General features: G+C 47.6%; 2 protein-coding genes across 2 annotated transcripts in view; one reads left to right on the top strand and one right to left on the bottom strand.

Annotated features, from left to right (window-relative positions):
* Positions 1-15089, top strand: part of PSMD1 (proteasome 26S subunit, non-ATPase 1) — a 241841-nt gene that overhangs the window by 79462 nt on the left and 147290 nt on the right. The gene's annotated exons all lie outside the window — the stretch shown is intronic.
* Positions 12142-15089, bottom strand: part of HTR2B (5-hydroxytryptamine receptor 2B) — a 33271-nt gene continuing 30323 nt past the window's right edge. The window contains exon 4 of the mRNA XM_086944563.1: positions 12142-13164. Coding sequence (XP_086800689.1) covers positions 12272-13164 — 893 coding nt within the window. The 3' untranslated portion in view covers positions 12142-12271. The remainder of the gene's footprint in view (positions 13165-15089) is intronic.

The raw sequence follows: 15089 nt of genomic DNA, 5'->3' as shown, positions 1-15089 counted from the left end.
AAGTCCAACAACCTTATAAGCCTTTCTACAAAGTATCTCAATTTGATTGAAGGTGAACAATGAATAACCAGGATCCGGATGAGTCCTTGCCCTTCTGTTTGCACTTCATCTACCCTTTCCTCCAGTACTTTGTGGAACAATGTTGATGTCTTTAATAAAGCAATTGTAACATTTGTTTAATTGAACATCCTGGATCAAGTACATGCTAGATTCTACACAAAATGCACCAAATAAGTGGTGCTTGCATCCACTTTTGTGTTGGAGGCAGCTGCTTGAGGTGATTCTTCGTCCTTAATGCTATTGATGTGTTAACACAATTTATTTGTGTGTCAATTGGTAGTTGGTGACGACCACATTAATTTTGTTGGTTTTGGATTCCCGCGCCTCCTGATTTACTGCATTAACGGAGGCCGCTTCTTGGTTGTCCCCATGTTTGACAACTTCTGACATGCTTTGCAGTAACTATTAAGCCAACAAGTGGATTGGGACCTCACTATTGTGTTGTATAGATATTTAAAACTTGAATGCTTCCAGTTGGAGCCAACCCGGGCAAGGGTTTTCTTAAGACTGGTTCTAGATGTCGCCTCAACTGGCCTTGACTATTGCTTATTATTTCTTGATTGTGGAGCAGCACTACATTATCTACGTGCATTATTGTCCTGATGATGACCCTCTGTAATGGGGGTCGAAACACCTTCAACACTTGAGGCAGCGAAAATTTGTTTCTCTTGACTTACCTCATGATTATAAACATTTTCTACCTCATCATTGTACTCTTGTACCAAGATCTTGTTAAAACGTTTATATGTACGCTGCTTTTAATTCTTTGTTTTTATTAATGCGCTTCACATGTGCCGTTCACGAGCACGAAGTGTTCACTTTGTTATATTCACTGCACCTATTGTTGAGTAATGGTGCATTTCATTACTTTGTGCTTTGAGATTTCTAGATATACTCAGTAATATATTTAGTACTTCCATTTGTTTTCTTATTAAGTGTGGAATCAGTTTTGTACTAATACCTGTTGAGATAATGTTTCAGATATCATGTTGCCAGTGTTGGGCACATTAGACGGGCTTGCGTTGTGAGTCCTTGATAGTCTTCGGTCAGATAACAACTTCATCGTACTCACCTGTCTGACTTTGAGTTAAAATCATGGAACAATTTGGATGGTTATTCTTCTTGCCCTGGATGGCACGATCATTTGTGCTCTCTACCCTGTCTCCCCTCCACGTCCACAGTGGTCATCTCTTTGTTTTTACGAGGGAACTCCTGACTGAGTGTCTTGCCTTCCTTGGGCCTAGCTCTTTTAATTTTTATACCACACCCAAATATTGTAAAGATTTGGTGACCAGTCACTCTTGTAACCTGTTCAGACGGCAGAATGTCTTAGACACCGACCTTGGAGCATCACTCTTCCTTTTTGTCAAACTACAAGATGTGGACTTTGATACAAAGATGTCGCCTTGCTGTGGGAGCACTTTGCTGCCAGTTTGTGAGGCCATTATTACTGAGATATGCGAGATAGAAATGTCTTTCTTTCGATTGTACCTCAAACTACACTACATTTATAGCCTCATCTGCCCTGCTAACCGGGCACATTTTGATGCACCTACGCCTACCCTACATTAAAGAGTTGATTCAGTGAGTTTAACAAAGCTTCTACCCTGCATCGGATCTGTATGAAAGCCTTTATGCATTCTGATTGATACTTCTAACTGTTGAGTCATCAGTCAGACTGGATACAGAGTTTTTCTCAGCATTGCTTTTGCGTCTTAGTGGGTGGTGGTGTGCGGCTTTGTGTTTGCTTCGTCCTGCCCTGGAAGTGACATCAAAACCTCATATAAATGTGCTGGTGCCAGTTCCTTTATTTCCACGCCTTCGGGCACTAACCTGGAGTTCATTCCTAAACTTTATCTGGTCAGTATTTGTTCTAAATTCGTACAGGTGTGCAAGGGAAATGTCCACACTGAAAACTACAGGGTTTAAGCCTTGTACAGACTGTTACAAACAGATGTCTGTGACAGACCCACAAGGTATTCCTCTAATTTCTGGGGCTACCGCACCACTCCAAGGCCTGCAGAGACTGCTCTTGAATGAACCCCAAGGCGTTCCGGGACCATAAAGCCAAACTTTATCGTCAAACACTGAAGTAAGACCTGCTTCCGGTTGAAGTGAAGGGCATGGACCCACTCCCTTTCTCTCTTGAGGCTGTTCTGTGAAAGATCCTCCTCACATTCTAAATCTTCAGGTGAGTCGAAGTCCAAGAAGACACACAGGAAGACGAAGCATTTTTTCTTTACTGTACCTCCATCTTCACTAAGAGAAGTCATGGGGGTGTCCAGATGCCTCTCCGTCTTGGTCCCGATCTCCTACCACAGAACCAGTTCCACCACTTGTCCAGGTTTTACTGAATTTCCCGGTCTAACTGTGATACCGCAGCAGATGGAGGCTTTCAAAGAAGCAATGTTGCGGATCTGTTGCAATTTTGTCTCCTTCTTGCATAGCTTTGGGCTCCACAAAACTGAAGAGTCCTCCAGTCATGTTACTGTCTAATTGGTCCTTGATGCAGTTTATGCCTCTTAACCACGTTTCACAATCTGGAAGAGGACCCGATTATTTTGTCTGACTCTGAGATGAAAGTTGCGGGACCTCAACCGAAGTTCCTTCCTATTTATGTTCCGACACAACCTCTTTCTGATTCGAACAAAGCATTACCACTACCCAGGAGTCGCCCTCAAGTGCTTCATAGTCTTTGGCTCCTATTCCAAACACAGTCAACATGGCTTGTGTGATGTTAATGGAGATGATGTGGGTATTGTATCCTAGTGCTACAGCGACAATTTTTTTATGGACCTGCAAGAGTCTATTTGTTTGGACATATTCCCTATCATTGGGTTGAGTCCCCGCCAGGCCTTCAGCAGAAGACTCCACCTTTTTCTTTGTAGTCCTCTAGCATGCGGCCAAAGTTCTTGACTTAAAGCTGCCATCTATTGAGGTCAAAACCAGCATACTGAATGAGATTGTACAGATTAAACAGACCTCCACAGAACTTCTCTTCCCTTTCAACAAGGCTCTGACTTACATGCTGATGGGCAGTTGAGCCAAACCATGCTCTTGCCTACAGGTAAATAGGCAAGTAGTTATAAATCTGCCTCAGGTGACCCTCACAAGGATACCCTGGCCTGGGAGCCTAGAGGTCCTGGTCTTTGCCAGTAGGTGACCATGAGCCTGTTCCCTATGACTGCTTCTGATAGGAAGTGAAACATATAGAGGCCTTTGGGAAACTGATGTTTTTTTTCCTCAGCCCGTGTGGCCCTTCATTCAGTCAGTGGCAGCTGACTCCTGGGACAATATTTCCATGCCCTTTCGGACATGGTCAGTGAGTTCTAGCCAGCAGACCATGATAATGTTTTGCTAATAGGGCACAGACCATTTAAGACGCAGCAAAGATGTCAAATCTCTGGAATGAGTACTGCTGACTGCTTGGACTGTTCCCATGAGGCACCGGGTCAGACTGATTTGCATATAGCCATGTCTGAACTGGGGTGGCAGAGTGGGCTAAAGAACGGTGATGGATTAAACCCAGATCTGTTGACTGGGTGTGAGTGTTTGATTGGTTCAGATGCACCGTCCATCACCACCCCCTTTTGTAACCCTTTGTTCGCCATAAATTGGCAGGGTATGCTTGACGTGAGTCCCTTGCTCACTTTGCCACTGGATTCAAGCAAGCCGGGCTGAAGACGGCTGGAATGCCAGAAACCGGTCTAGGAAGCTTGTTTCCGGTCCAGGGAAGGCATGGCTTGGCAGTTCGGGCTGTACTGTTCCCATGAGGCACAGGGTCAGACTGATTTGCATATGGCCATGTCTGAACTAGGGTGGCAGAGTGGGCTAAAGAACGGTAATGGGTTAAACCCAGATCTTTTGACTGGGTGTGAGTGTTTGATTGGTTCAGATGCTCCGTCCATTACCACCCCCTTTTGTACCGCTTTGACTGCTTAGGCAGGGCATTCGGTGCCATCGATGTGCCGCAGCGCCATGGGTGGATGATATCCACAGGTTTTTCATGTGAAGTCCAAGCATCATTAATGGAGATGCCATTTAACGTCACCCGTCACTTTGGAGATGAGGCAGATTTAGCTATGGAACGCTTCCAAGAAAGCAGGGCCACCGCGCTCTCCAAGTCCTTTCAGCGGCTGTATTCACAGCAATTTCATCTCTTGAGAGGTTTCGGGAGGAATTTGGTGCAGAGACCATGCCAAGCCCCACTACCCCAGAAGCAGACCCGACATGTCTTTCAAGGCTGGTGTTGGGAGAACCAGCCAACATCGTCCAGGCAAGCTGCCCATGCACTACCCTGTCCCCAATCACTCACTTAACTTTCAAGCAGAGCTTTAGTTTTCCATTGGCAGCACATGGCCATCCTGGAGAAGGCAGGATAAGGTATTACCGCCATGGGTGGCAAAGCATTATGTCTGACAGGTTGGTCCTCCTAATCGTTCAGCAGGGTTATGCCCTGCCATTCCTGTCCGTCACACTGCATATTCCACCTAGATTAGTGTGGCTTTCGAGGAACCATTTGCACATTCTTTAGCAAGGAGTGCAGTTTCTTTTGGCTGAAGAAGCCATAGAGAGGGCTCTGACATCAGAAATGGGGACTGGATATTATTCCTGTTATTGCCTGGTGCTGAAGATTGATGAAGGTCTTCGTCCTATTTTAGATTTTTTTCTTAGCTTTTTCTTCCTGATAAAGTGCAAATTCAAGATGCCCAGGCTCTGTCTGTTCTAGATCCAGGAGGCTGGATGTAGCCCTAGATCTACATGATGCTTAATTTCATATTCCTTTCCTACAATCCCACAGGCGTTACCTTTGGTTTAAGGTGGGTTAAGAGCATTTTATGTTTTTTGTGCTCCCCTTGCGCCTCACCAGTGCCCCTCGGGTGTTCACTAAAGTGATGGCGGTGGTTGCAGCATCTCCTCAGAAGATGAGTATACCAGTGTTCCCCTACCTCGACGGCTGGCTGTAGAAGGTGGGCTTGACCTCTTAACATCTTTAGGTTTCTCAGTCAACATGCAAAAGTCACACCGGACTCCTTTGCATAAACTCTTGTTCATCTAAGCAGATTCTTTATATGGTGCATATTTGAGCTGTCTTCCTGGATGAATGAGTCTAGGACATTCGGACCTTCATCTCGATGTTTCAGACTTGGTCCTGAGACTCACTGAGTGGCTGTGAGACTATGTCACACTATGCCAGATGCCACAATCAGACTCTGCAGTGGGATCTCAAGTCTTGATGGGCTTACAACAAGGGAATCTATTAGATGCCATCCAGATCTTGCAGAGGGCTGCAAAAGACCTGCAGTGGTGGCTACTCCACCTCATTTGTACTAGCGGCAGACCCCTCTCCCTTCCCCACCCAGAGCTGGTGGTGGTGATAGAAATGTCATTGCTGGATTGAGGCGGCCTCCTGGAGGAGGTGGAGATCAGAGGACTTTGGTCTCTTCTGGAGACCTGGCTCCACATCACCTTGTTTGAATTTGAATTTAAAAACATTTGTACAGCGCTCGCATACCCAGCGGTTTCATGGCGCTAGTGGTGATCAGTGGATGGCAGCAGCAAAGAGATTAAGGGTAGGCTTGTGTAAACAGAAAAGTTTTAAGATTTTTCCGGAACAGAAGGTAGGAAGGTGAGGTGCGTAGAGTAACCGGGAGGGAATTCCAAAAAGTTGGAGCCAGGACAGCAAATCTCGCTCCGAAGTTGATGGCCGCTCACTTGGCGCTGAAGGCCTTCCTTCTGACCATGAAAGGGAGGCTGGTTCAGCTTTCCATGGAGAACACCCCCACCATGTGTTATTGCAACAGGCAGGGTGGGGTGGGGTGGGGTCTTGGGTTGTATGCCAGGAGGCTCTGCGCCTTTAGAACCGGCTGAGCCATCACAGCATTTTCCTGGTCGTGAACCACTTGGTGGAATCTTCAAACAAAATGGCGGAGCAACTCAGCTGCTGACGTTTAGCGGATCATGACTGACAGTTACACTAGGAGTGCATCTTCTGGCACCCTAGCACCATCTCTTTGCCACTGCTGAGAACCTGCAATGTCAACACTTGTTCACTGAGGGTTTCCCATGAAGGCTGTCTCTCTGAGACGCTCTGCCTAGAGTGGAGCTTGTAACTGCGGAATGCCTTCCTGCCTCTACCTTTCCTGCCCAGAATTCTGAAAATCGACCGGACCCAAATCATCCTAGTGGCTTCGCATTAGGGCAGGAGAGTGTAGCATGCTGAACTTTTAGGCATGAGCATCTGTTCCCCGGTTAGGCTACCACTTCAGGAGTATCGCCTGTCACAACAGCCAGGCAGAGCCCTACATCCGGGTCTGCACCTCCATGTGTGACGTTTAAGCTGCGCCCATTGACTGCTTTTGGCCTCCCTCCTGTCTCGTGGATGTCATACTAGAGGCCAGAGGTCTGTGTACAAAAACTGTTTGACAGGCACTGGGATCCATTTTGTCCCCTGGAACAAAGAATCGTAAGGCCAAACAGAAAAGGTCCACATAGAGGTAGATAGTCCTCTGAACTAAGATCTGCTATGAACTGTCCAAGGCACATCCTCTGCCGGGTCTCTGGGATCGTTGACCAAAGTCAAGGCTGCTACTACTGTATTTGCACGTGAAGCACATGTTCTGGACATCGCTCTGGCCACAATGAAGACTACTGTTTTTTGGCAGTGGCTCAGGGAAGGTGTGCTCTCTCGCTGCAGAAAGAATGTTTTGTTCTTGCTTGAGCTGCAATTCATAGTCTACTTAACCTGGAGGTTTGTCCAAACTGTAGGACCTGACTTACAAGCTGAGGTTGAGGCCATAAGTTACCTTTTCTGTTTGGCTTTGATGGATCCATGGGTGCCATCCTGTGAATGGCGAGGGGGCGACTTTGACACTGTCCAACTCCCTTTCTTTTATTGTCGGCTGATGCTTAATAAAACATTTCATATTGAGGTTGTCTTAAGATCCTTGTTGGAAAGTTGGTGATGGCTCTTTCTGAACTTAGGTAGCAGGTCATGAAGTGTCTCCTCCCTCGCTGGACACCTCTATATTGTTACCCTCTAATGCTCTTAGCAGTGGTGAAGTGGTGTTACCATGGACTTAGTATACAATATCTAGGGTAAACCAGCTACATGCTTCTAAAGTAATTCTTTGGTGAAACCCCAGGTTAGCCATGTTTTCTACACTGTGTTTGTGGTGTTGAGTAGCTTATAAAAAGAGGGCTTGAAAGAGGAGTCCAGCAGTGTGTTTTAGAGGCAGCTAAACCCGTATGAAGGGGCTTATGACGAAGCAGGACTCTTGGGGCTGTGCTCAAATAAAGTAGAAGTTCGTTTTCATGGAACTGAGAGAGGGCCCTAAAGAAAACTCCCTGCGACAGTGACACTTGGCTCATATGCTCACGTTTCTTACTAACATCATTGCTTAAATGTGAAACGCCCTCACTTCATACTTTAACATCCGTGTTTACTTTTCACATAGAGCTCGATTACAGATGCTGTTTACGGTCTACGGTCTTCTTCAGTGTGGTATCACCTCAAGGCTTCCCCCCTGCGCTTCAGTGTGTAGGCGCGACCCCGGGTAGCACCTAAATGCTTACCCTCTGCGCTGTAGTGTGTTGGCGCAACCCGGGTAGCGCCTGAAGGCTTCCCCACTGCGCTTCAGTGTGTAGGCGTGACCCCGGGTAGCACCTCCGTGCTTCCCCTCCGTGCCTCCCCTCCGTGCCTCACCGTGTAGGTGTGACCCCGGGTGTCGCCTGATGGCTTCCCCTACGCACTCGAGTGTGTAGGTGTGACTCCAGGTAGCGCCTGACGGCTTTCCCTCTGTGCTTTACCGTGTAGGTATGACCCCGGGCTTCGCCTGAAGGCTTTCCCTCCGTGCTTCAGTGTGAAGGCGTGACCCCGGGCTTCGCCTGAAGGCTTTCCCTCCGTGCTTCAGTGTGAAGGCGTGACCCTGGGTAGCGCCTGAAGGCTTTCCCTCCGTGCTTCAGTGTGAAGGCGTGACCCTGGGTAGCGCCTGAAGGCTTCCCCTTTGCACTTCAGTCTGTAGGCGTGACCCTGGGCGCCGCCTGAAGGCTTCCCCTCTGCGCTTCAGTCTGTATGTGTGACCCCGGACTTTCCCTGAAGGCTTCACTTCTACACTTCAGTCTGTAGGTGTGACACCGGGCGTTGCCTGAAGGCTTAGCTTCTGCGCTTCAGTCTGTAGGCATGACCCCGGTTAGCGCCTGAAGGCTTCACCTTTGCGCTTCAGTCTGTAGGTGTGACCCGGAGAAGTCCCTGAAGGTTTCACCTCTACGCTTCAGTCTGTTGGCGTGACCTAGGGCGCCGCCTGAAGGCTTCACCTTTGCGCTTCAGTCTGTAGGTGTGACCCCGGGAAGCAGCATAGTCCATTCTAGTGTTGTGCTCTAGCATCAGTGATGGCACTTGCAGGCCTGCTTGCATTTTGTCCAGTTGTGTTGTCCTGTCCCTGTTGTGACTGGAGTTAAGTTTCCTTTCCATCTATACACACATAGGCACCACAGGCTGTTCTTTGATATTCTGAGGTGTCGCTAGTTCATTGCAGAGCTGCTAAAAGTAACACTTCTTTCTGTGCTCAGGAAATGCATGCCATACCAAGACGTCCAGTAAATCTGCGTCTGTTTGTTTTACGGTAACACTGGAACATAAACATTTACACAAACTGTGAATGTAGGAGGTAGGCTGTCCCGGCTCCAGCCAGGCATTCTGCGGATAATTTAACTGAGCTGTGCTCAGAAGAAGCGGGCTCGCTTGTGATGTATGCTCACTGTTCTTCCTTAATGTACAAAGTCACTTGGCACAGTCTCTTACTGGCCATACCCTTAAACTTGCTTCCTATACCATGCTGTGAAAACGTTGTGCTGAGAGGCTCTTAATAGTGTAATGTTGTCCTGTACAGATGCACCCGTTCATTGCAGTGGGCCCTCTTTCCATCTGACCGTCTCTGGCCATTACACCTTCCCATACGGCTTAGAGGACCGTGAGAGGTACAGACGGACAGAGCGGGGCCTCCTTATCCTGAGCCGTTGCCAGGTGAAGTGAGGCCTTTTTCTCATGCAAAACGGATTCAAATATTGAACCGTCACTAGCTGAGAATTCGTACATTTCTGTAAACGGGTGACTAGGTTGGACTTACACAGCCAACCTCTTTTTCATTCTGATTGGTCCTGATGAAAGCCCGGATAACTTGGATCCTGTGTGGCTGAAACATGTTGACCCTGAGTTACCATTCATAGGCAGTCATGTGTTGGAAACTGCTGTTGCAATGTTTTAACCTTGAACAGTGGGAGATATCCAATAACGTTTTTTTCTCTCACTATTCAATTTTAATTCACTAATATTATTATTTCGCACTGCACTTATCATTCCCACACAATCTGTTTGCTCACATCTGTTAGATCTGATAGAGCGTGTTATATTGCTAAAACACTGAATCACACAAAAACACCTGCGAGCTCCCCTCTCCCTTTGGGAAGGGTTGCAGCCCTTAGTGAGACCAGTGTGTTACTAGGAGGAGACCCAGATGATGAAGCATGTCCCCAATGGTGAGGGATGGGAATCCGTCCTATTTAAATATATTTTTTAGCTTTTCTTATAGTCTGGTAAGAGGTGTACAGGTCACTAAGGTTGCTCTTAAGCTCTCATACACATCCTAGTAGTTGGTGTATCATTTAGACCCGTGGATAGTTTGGTTATACACAGTATATGATTGAGGAATATATCCACGCTAGGTCTTTGAAAATTCCCTCCGACCGCTCCTTTTCATGGGATTGTGTTTCTTCTTCTCATTACATGTGAATACCTTAAGCAGGCCACACTACTTCATGCAACATGACACATTTAGTTGAGAGAATGAAAGTATGGCAATGTTCAGCCTGAAGAGTGGTGTGCTCCTTGTTTTGTCTTCTCACCTACAGACTGCACTGAGTAGCTCGTCAACGAACCTGTTCCATGACATATACTTAAAGTGGGCTTTCGGACAGCCCGCTTTCCACCATTGGGTTTTGTTTTCTTGCTCTTCCAGCCATTGGTATTGTAGTCACACACCTTACATCTGCACACAAGTGAGTGGCTGTCCCTTCTGTCTGTGTCCTTCGGCCTCCACTGGATCCATGCATTTCAGTACATGGTGGACTATGTTCTCTCCTGCCTCTCCCTCCAAACCCTTCCTCTCAACTTGCTTCGCACCCTCTCTCTATGTTCCGCACTCACGGCTATCTTCCTGCTCCCAAGCGTGTCCATGCCCTCCTGCTTTCCCTCACCCTACATCCAGTGATCTCATTCCACTGCCCGCCCACCAATATTGGTTTTGCCAGTGGTTGTAAATTTCCCTTGGTGTAGCCAATAGTAGCTGACGGTCATCTTGGATTTGTGTGTTTTAAATAAAACTCATTCAGAAGGGTTCCGGTGCATGCACACATACAAACTTACACGAGCAGCCATCTTTCAGTGCGTTATGGTGAAAGTCAAAGATGGCTGTCTTCGAGCGCCCATGTGCGATTGTGGCAGTCCTCCCAGTCCCAGCCATTCAGATACCAGTGCAGTTCATATCGCCCTCCGCTTGCCTTCAGTCCTTTTAGGTGTCGTCTAACATACTTCACTAGCTGTCGGGTTGAGAGAGATCATTTGTGGGCTTCCAAAACCTTCAACTGTATCAGTCTGCCCACTGCTTATCATTGGTTGGCGTTACTGTCACTCTAATGTGCTTGCTTCTTATTTGATGGCTTGCCTTCCTCTTATGTTTGCTTCTCCCCTGGAACAGGGCCTCTGTATCATCGTCTGATTCGCTGACTACAATCCTTACACTGCTTACTTTTAGGGTCTATTTTTGTGTTGCTGCTTAAGCCCTCTGACAGTGCAAGTATTTTGCAGCTCTCTTCCTTGTGTGCTTCTTTCCCTGTCAAATAACCAATTCTTTTTTAGCTCTCTCTCTCTCGTGTGCTGCTCACTCTTGTGTGTGTGTGTGGCCCACACGCTCCATGTTGCTCTCTCCCTCATGTGCTTGCTTGCTCTTGTGTGTGGCCCACACGCTGCATGTTGTTCTTTCCCTTGTGTGCTGCTCTTTTGCTTGTGTATTGCTTACACGCTCCATGTTGCTTTCTCCCTAGTGTACTGTTTTCTTATGTGTTACCCATACGCTCCATGTTGCTCTCTCATTCATGTGAAGCTTGCTCTCTTCTGTGTTGCCCACACGCTCCATGTTGCTCTCTCATTCATGTGAAGCTTGCTCTCTTCTGTGTTGCCCACACGCTCCATGTTGCTCTCTCCCTCGTGTGCTGCTCTCTTGTGTGTTGCTCACATGCCCCATGTTGCTCTCTCCCTCCTGTGCTGCTCGCTCTCTTCTGTGTAGCCCACTCTCTTCTGTGTTGCCCACACGCTCCATGTTGCTCTCTCCTTCATGTGAAGCTTGCTCTCTCTTGTGTGTGGCTCACACGTTCCATGTTGCTCTCTCCCTCGTGTGCTGCTCTCGTATGGTGCTCACATACCCATGTTGCTCTCTCCCTCCTGTGCTGCTCATTCTCTTCTGTATTGCCCACACTCTCCATGCTGCTCTCTCCCTCGTGGTGACGCCTGCACGTGCATACGTCATTAAGCATGCATGTGCCTACAAAATGACGTGGTTGCACCATTATGCCTTTGGTTTTTCCTTCTGGCTAATCCTGTGCAGCATCACAAAAAGGCATTGGCAAAGCCAAAATTTCCTGAAGCACAAGAACTATTGGCTTTGACTATGCTTGTTGCTAGTTACTCTATACTGCCCTGTAGAGTTTTAGTTACGCCTGTAGGTACCTCCCTCACTGATGGAGATCTTCCTTTATGACTCGATCATCAGTCATTCTTAGATGTTGCCCTCACTCACCACTGAACACACCTGCCCAGATGCCTGGAAACCATTCACTCCTCTAGATTACGTCTTTATCTGGTGTATTCTAATTGGAAGTCTGAGTTGTTTATTTATAGAGACCTCTGGGATCCAAGCAACAAGTGTTGTTGCACACTGCAATTAAACATAGGAAATCTGATTTGAAAATGGATATACAAATGTACACAGTCATGATACTGAATGAATATAAATGTGAATAAAGATGTGTTTTTTATATGTTTTTATATATGTATATATACAGAACGCAACCCTCCTGTTTAGCACACATTGGTCAGGCCACAGGTGATGAATGTATAATGTCTTCTTTGCCTGATGATGTTGGAGATTGGCCAGCCTCACACAAAGCTGACTTGCTCCTCCGGTTTGTCGAGCTCGTTATCCGTGAGCATCAGTGTGTCCAGCAGGATGGCCGAGGACTGGATCTGAGAGTTGCGTATCCTGAGCGGGCTTTGGTATATGGCTGGGCTGATCCCGTTCTTCATCCCGTGCTTCATGAGCAGCTTGGAGTTCTCCGCCATGGAGTTCCGAAACGAGAGCCTGCTCGAGCATCGACGCAGCGTCAGCACGGGCTGCAGGCTCCGGTAGTCACACCTGATGTAGCGGGTGAAGGCCTCCCTGAAGGTCTTGTTAAAGAGTGTGTACACCAGTGGGTTCACCCCTGAAGAAACATACCCAACCCAAACAAAGATGTCCATCAGCATCTCCATCACTTGCTGGTCACACTCCGTGCACAGAACGGTCGCAACGTTGGTGATGAAGAACGGGCTCCACATGAGTACGAAGAGTAAAAAGACAATCCCCAGGACCTTGGATGCCCGCTGTTCATTGGTGATAGTCTGCATGGACTTCTTGCCCACAGTAGAGAGCCTGCGGAGAGGCATCTCCTCGTTGATGGGCACCATCGCTTTGTCCTTTCTGGAGGCGTCTAGCATGGCCACCTTTTCGGGTGAGGAGCAGGGGCTCATGTCTCTCTGGAACACTGTGGACACCGATGACCACATCATGCGTTGCGGCTGCCTGTGCTTGATTAGGTAGGCTTTCTTGCGCAGAACGTGGATAGTCAGGAAGTAAATGACCACCATGATCACAAAGGGAATGAAGAAGGCCACAGTTGAGCCGTAGAGAACGAAGTGCTTGAAAGGTTCCGGCTGCACCAGACAAGTGCCATTCTCCGTGTAGATGGTGCTGTTGTCATGCATACCCTTTATCGGGATGGGGATGGCGATGCCTGGAAAAGATATTAAGAGCGTGTTAGTGGTGCTCTTGCGACGACACGTTTCTGTTCTACTCACAGATACAGTTTAATGCAGTTAACCTAGAAAGAAAGCAATCCCAGCTAAGATTGCTGGGCACATCCAACCTACTCCTTTTCCTCCTACTGGGAAACCTTTGAACCTACTTGACTTCCAGCTGTTTGTGTGTGTGTTCTTAGTTAATTACCACATGCATGCACCTTAGCAGTTTACTAATCGACTGCCCTATTCATACATTTCTGGGATTTCAGCTGATGGGTTGCATATATAGCTTTGGTAGTGTGCTTGTTAAGTCTAGTTTAGAAATGGATAAGTTGGTTAGTGAAATGAGTTTGATCCTGCTCAGGGCTTTGAGTGCTGTGGTTGGATGGCTGAACTGAAGGACTTTTTATTTTTATTTATTTGTTTTAGCGTAGGTGGTGGGTTGTCCGTCCATCCTATGCATTGCTTTCTAGACACTATGAGGATGTGCCTGTGCGTCACCTCATTTTAGCCATTTGATAACCCACCTATCTCAGCGATCATCGTCATGTTGGATCTTGGCCCTGAAGGGGGTTCTTTTTTTATTTGAATTGGAAGAGCAGTCCTAAGGGGTGCTCTACAACTCCGTTCAATTCTCCATTTTAGTTATTTTGTTGGCTTGGAACCAAGTGCTCAAAAGCTTTTTGACTTTGTTGTTCTCTAGCATGACTGTCACCACCACGGCAGCTCCTGGGTGCCCTGAACATAACAATGGAGTTCTCCAAATGTAGAAGGGGCTCATGACTGAACCCCGAAACATGAGAACCTCCTTAATTGGCTCAAGTAAAGATGTGCTGGTGCCTATAGTTTCTTACTAAGAGATGGGATGGGCCTGTTTGATGGAGTGGATCTATGGGCCTGTCCCAGTGCACTAATAAGGACCATGCACAGGCCTGTCTGCTATTCCTTTAGCCCCCGCAGATGGCTAGTCCAGTAGCTTACATACATCTATTCACAGTCCATCTTCAGACTGTTGCCGTTTGCCCCACTGTGCCTTCTCCTACCTATTCAGAAGTCATTGGGCATCCTTAAGGTTACTGCCACCGACTGACTGAGGCTATGATATTGGTGTGCAGGGCTGTGATGCTGGGCCTTGTCGTGCAGGTTGCACCTGCCCCTCAGGGGATTCTCCTCCTGATGAAGACCTTTGTCTTTCTGCGGGCCGATCAGCTTCAAGAAGTTTCAGTGATCTTGCACCACATTATGCAGGCCAACCACATCATAATTTTACATACACCACTGTGTGGCATGACCAAAGGCATACTCTATACCGCCCCCTCAGGAGTCCTGCATGGATTGCACTATAGGTTGTGGTACAGTAGGGGGCACACTACATCAGTCTGCGCCTTCAAGGGCCTCAGTAGTACGTTTTCTCCTCCAAAAGTGGCTGCGACAGGGCCAAGAAGAAAATGTGGAGGGCGGTCACCAGTGTGTGGAGCTATCAGTTAAGGGTTAATGATAACTAGAGAAGGTATGAAGGGCAAGGCATCAAATCTTTGCCGGTGGCCTGACAGACGAGCAACTCTTTCTTGGAACGAGCTCCAGGCGTGAAGAAATGCCACAGAATGCATTTGGGTGAGTAATCGCACAATCGTGCCAAAGGCAGAATCAACTTGAAGGAAAGATTGACCAGAATTGAGATCCTCCCCAGGTGGGCTCTGGGCACACCTTTCAACTCTCAATACTCCTGGGCTAGAAATGCAGCACACTGTAGGTGAGGGCTCCCCATACCCAAACAAGACACCCCATGCTGTTCATGACGGTCAGCTTATGCACCTCCTTTCACCCCTCATGTTTCGGTGGGGACTCACAAGGCAGCCAGTGCCTGTAATCCTGTCCTGTATCTGTCTGAGATGAAGCACTTGATGCAGTGACTATG

Source organism: Lissotriton vulgaris, chromosome 11 (genome assembly GCF_964263255.1).
Source record: "Lissotriton vulgaris chromosome 11, aLisVul1.2, whole genome shotgun sequence".
In the NCBI taxonomy this organism is placed as follows: Eukaryota; Metazoa; Chordata; class Amphibia; order Caudata; family Salamandridae; genus Lissotriton; species Lissotriton vulgaris.
Note: the sequence above shows the minus strand (reverse complement) of the source record. Positions and strands in the feature narration are given on the sequence as shown.